This window comes from Daucus carota, chromosome 1, assembly GCF_001625215.2.
Source record: "Daucus carota subsp. sativus chromosome 1, DH1 v3.0, whole genome shotgun sequence".
Lineage (NCBI taxonomy): Eukaryota > Viridiplantae > Streptophyta > Magnoliopsida > Apiales > Apiaceae > Daucus > Daucus carota.
In genome coordinates this window covers 53289850-53302610 of record NC_030381.2, presented here as the reverse complement: position 1 = coordinate 53302610, position 12761 = coordinate 53289850, and the positions used below count along the sequence as shown (strand labels likewise).

The 12761-nt window shown below is 31.0% G+C and overlaps 1 protein-coding gene across 1 annotated transcript; it reads left to right on the top strand.

The window, feature by feature from the left end:
- The first annotated feature begins 8245 nt into the window (after window positions 1-8245).
- LOC135150621 (uncharacterized) lies at window positions 8246-11821 on the top strand. The gene is made up of 8 exons (XM_064087219.1): window positions 8246-8558; window positions 8679-8990; window positions 9102-9749; window positions 9842-10045; window positions 10120-10341; window positions 10634-11346; window positions 11429-11606; window positions 11693-11821. The coding sequence occupies exons 1-8, from the start codon at window positions 8511-8513 to the stop codon at window positions 11819-11821; spliced, it is 2454 nt and encodes an 817-aa protein (XP_063943289.1). The 5' UTR covers window positions 8246-8510.
- Window positions 11822-12761: the final 940 nt, after the last annotated feature.

Below are 12761 nucleotides of genomic sequence, written 5' to 3'. Positions count from 1 at the left end.
TTAAAAACTTTCTTTTTCCAAATTATAATATTAATCATATATTTTATTCGTAAAATTTTTTTTTTAAAAAAATAATGATTTTAACTGTGCGATCAAAAAATTTAGAAATATGTATAAAAAAGTTAAACAACTTATATTTCAAAAGAGGGCGTATTTTGGTTTTGTCGTACAGGCCGTACAAAATGCTGAAAGCCAGTAGAGCATTTACTTGGAAAAACAAAAAAATTCATATTATAATTTTAAGCCAAGCTCGTGTAAAACGAAATGCAAGCCAATGTAAACAAGGGAATAACATATATACCAAGTCAATGTATGATAGGGATATTTACAAGCCAATAATCCAAGCTTCTGAATTTCCTATCTAGTTAAATTTGTCCAAGTCCTTGTTTGTAAATTTCAAAAATTCCAAATAAATCAATTCGCAGGCAACACATAGTCTGGAAATTAACTTTATAACCATCGAAAGCTTTTTTTGTTCTTTTCGAACATACTCATTGTTGATATATATGGTATCGTGGTCTGCTGTAGTGTTCTCTACCATACTCAGAGCAAGTCCAAAAACCGCCTCAATGTCCTAAGTCATAATTTAAGATATTTGATTAAAAATATTGCTCAAGATAACTTACTCCAGCTCTATTATAGGGCTATCTATTTGAGCCTCATTTCATTTTTAATAATAAAATATTATCATTCTCTCTCTCTCCACCATTTTTCCCCTAAACTATTAGAACGTCATACTCTATTATTTTTATAACACATCCACCGTTAAGACACTCTTTGCTCTCATATTGTTTTTACGGGCTATCTGCAAGGAAAAAGTGGAAAATAGCGAAAATTGTCCGTAATATTAATACGGGTAAACACGTTATCAGCCACCAAATCTCTTACATTATTTTATACATAGTTATAGTAACAGCCTTTTATTGTCATATTAATATAGTATTCTGTTTATAACAAATTTAATAATCATTTTAGGATAATACGAATGATTATAACCAGTCTTATTGAAATATTGGAAAGTTCAAAAAAATTATATAATCTGTATTTTATATTATTTTAATCATTTATTTTCGCATATATCGAAATCATTCAAAATGTTCAAAAGAGATACAAATTTTGTTACTTATTATTTTATTGCACAGTCGCCTCATTTCATTGTCTTCTACCAGACATGGTCTCTTAAATTTAAGTGTACCGAAAAAGTAAGTTAAGTGGACCAATACTATATGTCACTTATCTTATTTTAGAAAACAAGTAGTAATATATGAAACAAATCTAAAAATACTTTTCTTACAATATTTTACTATAAAAAATCCTAGAATTATCAATAAAAATTTGTAACATAAGCATTCTTACAGTTTCTCAACGAAAATGATTTGGTCTGTGGATAATTCTGTCCCAATTTTGAATTAGTCACATGATATCATTTTTATCAACAAAAATTATGGTCGGTAATTCCGGATTTTCTTGTAATATGTTATTTTTGAAAATAAATAAAATTATAAACACCTCCTTTTTTTGATTAAAAATATATAAATATATAGCTTCCTCTCAAAATAAATATCTAAAATTGAAAAGTGAAGTCAAAGAGAGAACGCCATATTTTACCCGGACTGTCATGATCACCTGTGATTTATAATGAATTTAGTTAAAACTCCAATTCAAGATCGTAACCAATGTTAGTTAAGTATGAATTTTCTATGTTATCAAGTATAGTAAAGTATATTTGGTGAAGCTGATGAGCACGCAGTCCTGTTTACTAGCTAGATTATTTCTTCTTTCTACAACACTTGGCGTGGCAAACTAATTTACTATTATAAAGCCACTCTCAAGGATTTCACCATTTTACAATACTTCCAAACAGTATCAAACGGCTAAAGATGCTGGTTATATACATCGAGACTTGTTGATTCGTGATCCCAATATAGCAATTGATTCGTTAACCACGTAATCTTCCTCCAACATGTAATTAAAAATTTCGGGAGTTGATTTCTTAATTATTTGAGGAAGCAGCGGAACCAGGACTAAAAGTTAGGGGGCTGAAATATTTTTTCATCTATACTTGTATAAATAGCTTTCTCAATATATATCATCATACTATCATTCCGTCATGCATCTCCCACCTTATCACGCTGATAAGTCTTGATCAATAAACTGTTAGATAAAAAAGTTAGTAAACAAATTTTATAACACTGAACATCTTCTAAAAATGTCTCCCAGTCTTTCTCTCTTAATAGGTGCAATTTAATTTTCATACTTCGAACTATTGTCATGATATTTATAATATTTCGAGTTCTTTGTTGTAAAGCTTATGACAAATCATTAGTAATTGCGAAGAAAACTTTCATCAAAAGAACTCCACTGAGTTAGGGTAGTGTCAATGTGTGCGTATGACTTATGAAAGCATGTCCAAAGATTCTTCATATGGGCTCTTTAGCCTAAATTTGAAGAATATGGAGATGAAATGAACTCCAACAAGCTCCTAGCATATATAGATAGAGATCACATGTAGGGAATATTGTTGGAGATATTGTGTAATTTACTTCTTATATATTTAAGAGTTGATTGTCTATTTTATTTTTAGAGAAAAGTTAAGGAGTTTGTTGGGGTCGCTCTCAGTTCGAATGTATTTGTTATTAGACTCTGTTTAGACTAAAAGTGCCTTTGTTTTCCTTTTTTCCCAATAAGTCCCTCTCTATGATATTTATAATTCAGCTGGGGTTAAAAAAAATTATACTAACATCACACTAATTCAGCTGGGGCTGAAAAAATATATATATTATTTTTTCGAGGTTAGGGGTGTTTCTAGTATCCCCTAACCCCCTCTGGTTCCGCGACCGATCTGAGGTTGCAGATTTAGAGCAAGTCTATGTACATAATATTAAAATACTAATATATGTCTTAAGATGAGCCTCATCATAGTAAGTGCTTTATTAACGCGCTTATATTAATAATATCTTATAACTAGTGTTTTGTAATTTATAATATTTTTAATTTTTTTGAAACTGGAAATACTTTTTTAATTTAAAATTAGATTCACACCGACTTAAATGCCCGTGGTCTTCAGGAAGAGCTAATATTACATCATATTGTATATGATCTGGGTTTCTTAATTGATCAAAAATATGAATGACAAAAAATCAAACTCACCACTATAATTAAGCTAACTAGCGTTCAATTTCAAACCTATATGAGATGATATCTTCAAGCAAGAAACAGTATACGAAATCGAGATTTTATATATATGCTCTACACTACATACTTTATAATATATACGAAATATTAATATTAATACTCCTAATGTAAATATTATAATCCGAAGTGTATAATTTTGTTATATATGATTGACTTCCCTCTCCTCACCTATATTTCGGTGAGAATACCAACACGATCTCCTTCGTCACCGAAGGTGAGTATTTAAAGAGGCCAAGCTTTGAATAATGAAGCCGTTGAAACAGCAATGATTCGTATAGAATTAGCTGGTAATCATTAAAATGATTTAAAAGCGATGAATTAAATCAAGCAAGTTGGTTTTAGGTGACACGTGAGTGGGAGTCATAGCCGTCCACACATTTAATCATAAATTGACGGACCATCGATTTAACAAATCTATTTAAATGAGACACCGAATTAGTTGTAACCTTGGGTGGGCTAACCCTAATTATGTCTGCCACAAGTTTCACTGTGCTTGATACTTGTGGGAATCAACTAGACCATGAGAAGACACAATCAATTGTGTTCGCAAATCAGTACTCCCTCCGTCCCTCCCATTTCTTATCATTTGGGTTGGGCACGGAGGTTAAAAAATATGTATAAAGTAGTGGAAAAAAGAAGAAAAAGTGGGTGAAGTGGTGGGACCCATTGATTTTTAATGTATAAAAAGGAGATAGTGGAGTAAAAGTAGTGTGAAAAGAGAAGAAAAGTGGAGAAGTGGCGGGATCCATCGACTATTTTTGGTAAGTTTTGAAATGTAAAGAATTGGATGGGACACCCAAAAAAAAAGTGTAAAGAAATGGGAGGGACGGAGGGAGTATTTAGTAATCACTCTAATGGGATTCAAGAAGTGACCTTAAATCAATGTATACGTTGGTGATGTAATTAAGCACAAGTGGGTCACTAAGTATGTGCTAATCACATTTCTATTCGATTTCCAACATTATAACATTGAGCTTGTTTACGTGCATTTTAAGTAAGGACTTATATTTGTTTGTGATTTTACACTCAAAAATATTTGTATAGTAAGTCTATACTTAGAGCAAAGAGTTTATTTGAGATATATTATTCAGTGAATTAGTTTTCTTAAAAAATTTATAAAACTTACCCATAAATTACTTATAATTATGTTTTTTTATTATATTTTTAACAATCAATACCTAAAATAATTTAATCAAACATTTTAAACAATTAAATTTATCATGTTAAGTCAGGCTAAGACATAACTAAGACTCATTATAGTTACATGTTCGATCATAAAACAAAATATACATATGCATAAGGGGTGACAATTTCGGGTAATGGGTCGTGTTCGTGTCAACAATCAGATCGATTTCGGATCAAGCTAAAATCATTTAAAATTGAATAAAACTGAAAATTAAAGCTATTAGAAACGAAATTCTAATTTCAGATCATTTTGGGTCCATTTCGTAACAATCGGGTGAATTTCGTGTCATTTTCGGATTTTATCTCAGTAAATCGGGTTGCGGGTTCAGGTCAGGTTCGGGTCGAGTCTGATATATATTGCCACCCCTCATATGCATATTCCCCTCGTATACATACGCATGCCCGTGTAGCAACCATAAGTTACAGTATTGAAACTCATGCATTAGGGTATCTACTGCAGATATACATAGGCGAATCACTCTTGCAGTGGATGCCAAAAATATAACATATGCAAGTCAAATATTTTGTGCGGCTGTTAGTTTAATAACTTTTGTCTGGACCAGAAAGCAAAGGTTAAACATAATTAATTAAGTAGATGGATTAAAAGAAAGTTTGCATATATAATATATGAGTTGTATGTTTAGGTTAATTATCCTAGCTAAGTTAACACGATGCATAGCTCATAGTTGAAGTGATTAAGAACGTGTAAACATATTTAAAATCGGCGACTTTCATAAGATGAGGAGTACAAGAAGTGAAAGGAAAAGACAAGAACATGTATTTTTCTTCTTGGAAATATTTGTTTATGTCACTAAGAGACATCAACAACCTACAAAGTTGAGCATAATTTCTATACTAATTCAGGCATGGCAAATGTGCCTCTTGGTAATTGTATTCAGAGAGTTTTTAATTTATACATATGGTGTTATTATTTGGCACATATTTAAGTTAGAATATGAAAAATTATGAAGAGGGCTAAATAAAAATATAAGAGTATGAATGGTTATGAAAAGATCAATATATGTTTATATTAGACCATTTCTTGTTCACATGATAGAATCTGAGTTTTAATGCAATAAACCCCCAAGATTTATAAAATGGAAAAATAAAAAGAACCATTATTAATTGTTCACCAAAAATATAATTGAATAACAAGACTGAAAATAATTGAATAAGAAGACCAGCATAATTCCTCAACTAGGCTGATAAAGTAGCAAGTAACTATAAGCAGAGTTGAGTTATCTTTGGTGCAGCAAAACCAGCTAGGGCTACAAATTAAAGGTGGTTTATGATCCAGGTTGAGGAAACTATGACAAGAAATGAGGGGAGGTGGAAGACAAGTGGGTCTTTGTTGCACTTGCTAGGTCTTTGACTCGTCTAATAGATATATTAATTTTATAATAAAAAGTTATGCCTTTATTGACCCACATTCCAAAATGAGTATAAACTATGAAAATTATTATAAAAAGTGCAGTAGTGTGGAGTATGTTTCATGGTAGGCATTATCATTAATTTCATTGTGCATATTGCGTATATTGTAAACACTTTGAACGGCTAGATATATATATAAGTGTATGTCTGTATTAACATTTTCAAAGTTTGAAAAGATCTGGGAAGATGTTAGAATTATATAAGAAAACATATAACATAGATTACATGTGTTGGTATGTGATAATTTGTATTATACAGTGTGTCATTAAAGAACTGAGTATTACATAAAATAACAATCGAAGGAGTGCTGTTATACAAGGGCGTTTAAGTGAGTTTATAATAAGTGCTTTTTCATTAAAATAAAAAAGTGAATTAGAAGTTATAAGGAAGTTAATACTTATAAGTGACATAAAGAAGTATAAGCTCCAGAGACAAATTAGCATTTGTAACTTTTAAAGATGTTAACCGGATTAAGAAAAGTAGAAGTCACCTTGGAAAAAGAAGTACTTTTCCTTCCAGCCAAACAGACACATAATGAAATAATAGCATGGAATAAAATATCTATAAATTTTAAATATTTAAAATTTTTATGAGTAGATCTTTCATTCATGTTTACCCAGTTATTTATTATAACTAGAATATATTCAAATATTTATATTAAAAAATATATCTCGTCTCTATTTGTTTATATATTTTCTAACGAGCTTAATTGCAACAAACTTGTTCACACGTGTGATGAAAATATATCAAACAAAAAAGAGTATTAATTTAAAATTTTATTTAGTTAAATAGATATATATATTTTTTTTAAAATAAATATCTTTGAAACAAAATTAAATATTGTAACCAATGTAAATATATAAAATTACCAGTATAAGTATATATAGAATATATATATATATATATATATATATATAGAGTCATACTCTACTACAAACTAATTTAAAATAAAAACTAAAAACCTGCAACCCAACCCACCTCTTACACAGCCCAGCCCAACAAAAATAACAAACAAGCCCAACTCATTTATACACCCGCTGTCTGTTACCGCTTGTTTTAAAAAAAAAAAATACTTACGCATATACATACAATACAGTTTGCCATAATCACAAAAACCCTCTTCTTCTTCATCGATCTCAAGGTAAGCTTACAGCATTTTCATGGCGTTTTAACTCGTTTTTCACCATACTGATGCGTATTTCGTCGTTCTCAAAGGTTCTCGAACAAATTTGAGGCGCGGCAAGGGTTTTTTGGTGCTCCACTGTTCACGATCGATTTCTCATTTCGAATTAATCAATAAGGTAATGTTTCTAACATATATTAGTAACATTTTAGTTATAAAACATGTATTATTTAGTGCATGTTCGGTTTTTATATAATTTGAGATCTTCTGTACCGATTTTACTACAATCTAACTCTTCACCTTTATTATTCTTCTATAACAGCATTAATTTATCTGTTTTCGATCTCAAAAAGCTACTAATTATGGCTAGAACTAGAGGAGGTATGTTAATCTAGGGTTTTATGTTTTTTTATTATAATTTATTGTGCTTCTATTTATCTACTGTCTAATGCTATGATATGATTTATGTTCTGTTTTTATATGATATGATTTATTGATGTGCAAGTCAGTATTTAGTGATTTTGATGATAGTTTAGTGATTTAGTGATGAATTAGTTATGTTTTTGTGTTGTTTAATTCAGTGATTTGGTGATAATTTAATTAGTGATTTGGTGATATTATTTAACTTTGTTAAACAGACGAGTGAGTGATAGTTATTGATTTAGTGATGAATTAGTGATGATTTTGTATTGTTTAATTTAGTGATTTGGTGATAATTTAGTTAGTGATTTGGAGATACGAGTTAACCTTGGTGATACGAGTTAAACTTGTGATTTGGTGTTAAACACATGAGTGAGTTAACTTATGAATTGTTCTCTGTTTTTGTGATTTAGTGTTATTCAATTTAGTTTTGTGATTTAATATTAATTGTTTAAGTATTAGGATAAAATAATAACTCTGAACATAAAATGTTAGACATCATGTGTGAATAGAAAATATGCCTTCTACTTGTGCACGCGTGTAATTGCGATTTTGTTATACTCTGTGTAGTCGTCTGCATAATCTTATCAGTTTATCATCACTTGTCTGATAAGTGATGATAGACTGATATAGTTTATTTAGCTGATATAGTTATTGCAGATTTCCATTCTAAATAAATTTCCAAATTACTAAGCATCTTATAGACAAGTGTTATTTAGAACAAATTACACAATCTTATAGTTTAGTTTTGTGATATTTAGAACAAATTAGGATATAATAGTTAATTGTCTAAGTGTTATTGATTATAAAAAATAGCAAATCGTGAACATAGGCAAGTGTACCCTAAAGTGTCCTACTAGTAAGTTAAGTTCTGTTACAAATTACACAATTTTCACTCGTAGATAATAGTTGAATCACTAAATTCAACTATCTAAATCATTAAATCATGTACAGCTATTACTAAAAAATAAAGGTTTTAGTAGTTTTAACATATATAAAATGTGTACTTTGATGTAACAAAAATTTTTGCAAGTGTTTGACATATGCAGGTCCTAAAATTCAAGTGCGAAGAAGCTCAAGAATTCGTCAAAATAGCTTCCCAAAAACAACATCCACAGATCCAATAGATTTAGTTGATTCAGAGGAAGAAAATAATATGACTCGAGTGAAAAAACCAGCACATAGACCTGCAGGCAATTATTATGTATGTATTTAGATATTCATTCTCTTTTTGTATTAAGTACTACTTTCACTTAATAAACTAATTGTTTATCTTTTTGTATGTAGTACTACTTTCACTTAGTAAACTGATTGTTTTGAACAGGATCATACCGATCAAGAGGAGCCAAACAATGAACATGAAAATGAAGAACAACCTCAAGAGGAAGAACAATCAGACAAACAAACAGAAGAACAAAATCTAGAAGAACCAGAAGCTGAACAAAATCTAGAAGAACAAAATCTACAAGAAGATGAGCAAGCAGATGAACAAGAAGATGAAGTGCCAGAAGCTAATGAGAAGACAAAAACCACTAAATTTAAAAGGAAGGCATTTTATCCTGATACAAATTTACCAAAAAAGAAGAAGCCTACGATCATTTTACCAACGATGAGATACAACAACAAGGAATCTGTGGTATTATTTTCACTACTTTATTCATATATAGTCATTCATCTACACTAACCTTATATCATACTTAAAGTATATCATTGCTTTGAACTAATTTTCATTTTTTCATATCTTTAGGTAATTGAAGGTGCTAAACACATTAATAAACAGAAAGATGAAGTGAAACTAAGAGTTTCACCTAGATTGTTTAGTGAGGTCATCTATTTTCTCACTCCAGAACAAAGAAAATGGGTCCAAAAAGCTGGTTTTTCTCTGCTATTGGAGTTTCAGTTGGAGATGCTTCCAGCCAAACTCAGTTACAACGTCCTTCAAATTTTTGATCATAATTCAGTTTCTCTGAAAATTAAAGATAAAGAAATCAACATCACAGAAGATGATGTATTTGATGTGCTGGGATTGCCGCATGGAGATCTATCAATAAGACTTGGCACAGAGGACGAATATAGAGAAAGAATAGATGCATGGCTTGCACAGTTCAAATATGATAAAGATCAAATCACAGCCCAAAGACTTGTGCAAGTCATGAGAGGACAACCAGTTACGGAGAATTTTAAGCTGAATTTTCTACTTCTCATGTCAAATGCTCTACTTGGAACAACAACTAGTTCTTATATTGACAGACAGCTACTGAGGTTTGATGATGATCTTGATAATCTAAGGAAGTACAATTGGCCAGAGTTTTTGCTAGATTATCTTGTGCTTGCAACAGAGAACTGGAATAGGACAACAACCACATTCTTTCGTGGATCCCTTGTTTTCCTCACTGTAAGTCTCCAACACACTTTTTTAAATTCTTTCGTGAATCACTTTGTTTTTATGCATATTTCACTTTTATGCATATTCCACTTTTTATGCAGTTGTTTTATGTTGACCGTGTAAGAAACAAAGGTATCAAAATTGTTGAAAGGCAGTTCCCATCTTACAAAGGTTGGGATGTAGATACATTAAGGGAAAGACAAGCACTGGAGCTGTTAGGTGGTGGAGCTTTTGGAGTTGGCCAGGTTTTGAAACCACTTAGAGAATATTTACATGAAGAAGATCCATTTGAAAATCAACCAAAGGTATAAACACTAATCTCTGTTAATTTTTATAATATATAATTCTTAGATATTAACTATTTTTCACTTCTCTGTAGAACCCTAGCAATTCTGGTACAAACGCTAGCGAACAAAATGAGATTTGGGATGATTTGAATGTTTGGCAAACAGTGGATGATATTGAAGCTGACCACATTAGGAACAAAGAACCACAAAAAGCCTTTTCACCCGATGATCCTCAAGAAAATGATGGCAACATAAATGAAAATACAATCAACAGAGATAGTCAAGAGGACACAGAGATTGAACCATCAGAAGAGGTATTTTTCAATATCTCTATACTAAATCACTAGATTATACTAGTTAAATCACTAACTATGAATGTTAAATCACTAAAAGCTATGATACACTAACTATGAATACACTAACTTTGCATTCATAGTTAACTGTATTGCATGTGTTAAATCACTAACTATGAATGTTAAATCACTAAGAAACTAGTTTTTGATCACTTATGATATATGCAAAAAATCCATATACTTCTGTACAAAAATTACATAAAAACATTATACAAATTAAGTGTTTAAAGTATACTTATAAAACATATTTCAGGATATTGTGCAAAAGTTGACAACAAGAGCTCAAGATATCTTGGAAGCCAAGTTCCAACTAGAGGATGACCTGAGGAAGGCAAGGGAAAAATTTCCAAATTGTTATTCACTAAAGACAATTGAAGAAGTTATTTGTGAAAACTTCCCTGCAAAAAAACCTCCACCAACAACAAGTTCTACACACGAACATGTCAATCCTGCAGTTGATCCAGACGTTCATCCACCAAGTAAGGCAAATGAACAAGATCAGAATCCTCCAGTTGATCCACAACCCTCAACAACTAATGCACCAGCAGATCAATCAAAAGAACCCCCAACAGTCCAAATGTCTAATCAATCAGAAGAACTGGGAGATAAGGAGCCAGAGATTGTTAATGATTTTGATCGTGATTTGAGTCCTAAGAGTCTTGAACAATTGGAGATCGCTGAGAAGTTCTATATAACATTTAAAAAGAGAACAAGTCCAGCTAATAATCAAGACAAAGACAGTCTACTAATTCCAAGTTTCTCACTTGGAATAGATGATGAACCAAATCAAAATGCTGATGACTGCACTGTTCCACAACCTCAGGCAAGACAGAAAAGCACAAGACTTAAGAAGATCGGCCCTCATGCAAGATCACCATATATAGACAGAGTGGTTGATATAACTAAACACCTTGGCAATCTTGATTTTGGTTTTTGGAGCTTTTTAATCCAGAAAAGTAATCTGCTGTAAGTTTTCCTATTTCAATAATTAATGTTCACTTTTACTTTTATAATCTATACTAAATTGACAATAAACATGCAATTACAGGGAAATTATCTTTAGATGCAAAGGGGTGAAAAGCATTAGGGAGCATATTCAAACGTTGAGACCAAAAACAAGTGTGTACTATTCAGTCATTGATGTATGGGCTACAATTTTAAATGAAACTGAGAAGTACAAGTCTGATGACTCTCCACTCCGCTTCTTTTGTACTGTTGGAGATTTGGTAATTACCAATACATATCAGTATTTTAGACATTACCAATATTCATTAATTTTATATTTTTCCTAACTATTTTGTGATGCTTTCAGACTTTCAGCCTTGATCCAACAAAAAGATTTCCAGAGACATTACCTCTATTCTCCAAAGGGATGGACAAAATACTCAGCACATTCTCTATGGAAAGATTAGAAGATATTACCATGGTAATATCAATTTAATGCATTTTTAACAGTTTAATATTATTTGTTCAACCCTTTTTGTTTTTCTAAAAATATTTGCATGATTTCGGCACCAACTTCTATAACATGTTTTTCATCCTTTTCTACTTTATTGCATCTTACTTAAAAATATTCAGATGGCAATAATGCATTCATCTCCAAGTATATATTCATCGGTTCATCATACCATATGAATATATGATATATTGACCGGTCTTTGCCATGGGAATACAGATCTTCTTAATTATATGATATATGATATATTGACCGGTCTTTGCCATGCTACTAACCTTTCTTTTGAATACAGATATTCTTTCCCATTAATAAGAATGGACACTATTATTTGATCTGTTACAATCTGAAGACCCCGGAATGCTTCTTAATTGACAATATTCGCCGTGATGACAAACCAAGACCATATTATACAAGGGTACCGGATGTTTTGGTAAGACACATGAATCACTTCTAGTTGTTATATAAAATATCTTTTGTATTTGTTATAACTATTTAATATAATTCAATAAAATGAACTGCAAAAATCTTCCTTTATATCTTTTATCTTTCAAGGGAATAACAAATTTTATTTACTTCTTTAACATTTTCTTTCAGCATTCACACTTATGCAACTATTTGAGTGATAAAGGATATGCACATGTGACAAAGAGAATACGTAGACTGAAGCCAGATTACTTGAAGATGTCGTGGCAAACAGTTTATAATTCTACTGACTGCGGAATATTCCTGATGCGACATATGGAAACCTTCAAAGGGGATGTCAAAAATTGGGAAATTGATTTTGTGGAAGAAGGGGTAAGAGTTTAAATAACTTTTTAGATGTTTCAAATATCTAATCATAATGTCAATGCATTTACTAATTGCAAACTTAATCATTCTATTTTACAGAACCTCCAGGATAATCAAATCAGACGTCTCCGATTCA

Coding starts and splice junctions, on each gene's coding strand:
- LOC135150621 (XM_064087219.1), top strand. CDS start 8,511: ATGACTCGAGTGAAAAAACCAGCACATAGACCTGCAGGCAATTATTAT. Junction 10,342..10,633: donor AGATTGAACCATCAGAAGAG/GTATTTTTCAAT, acceptor AACATATTTCAG/GATATTGTGCAAAAGTTGAC. Junction 11,607..11,692: donor TTTGTACTGTTGGAGATTTG/GTAATTACCAAT, acceptor TGATGCTTTCAG/ACTTTCAGCCTTGATCCAAC.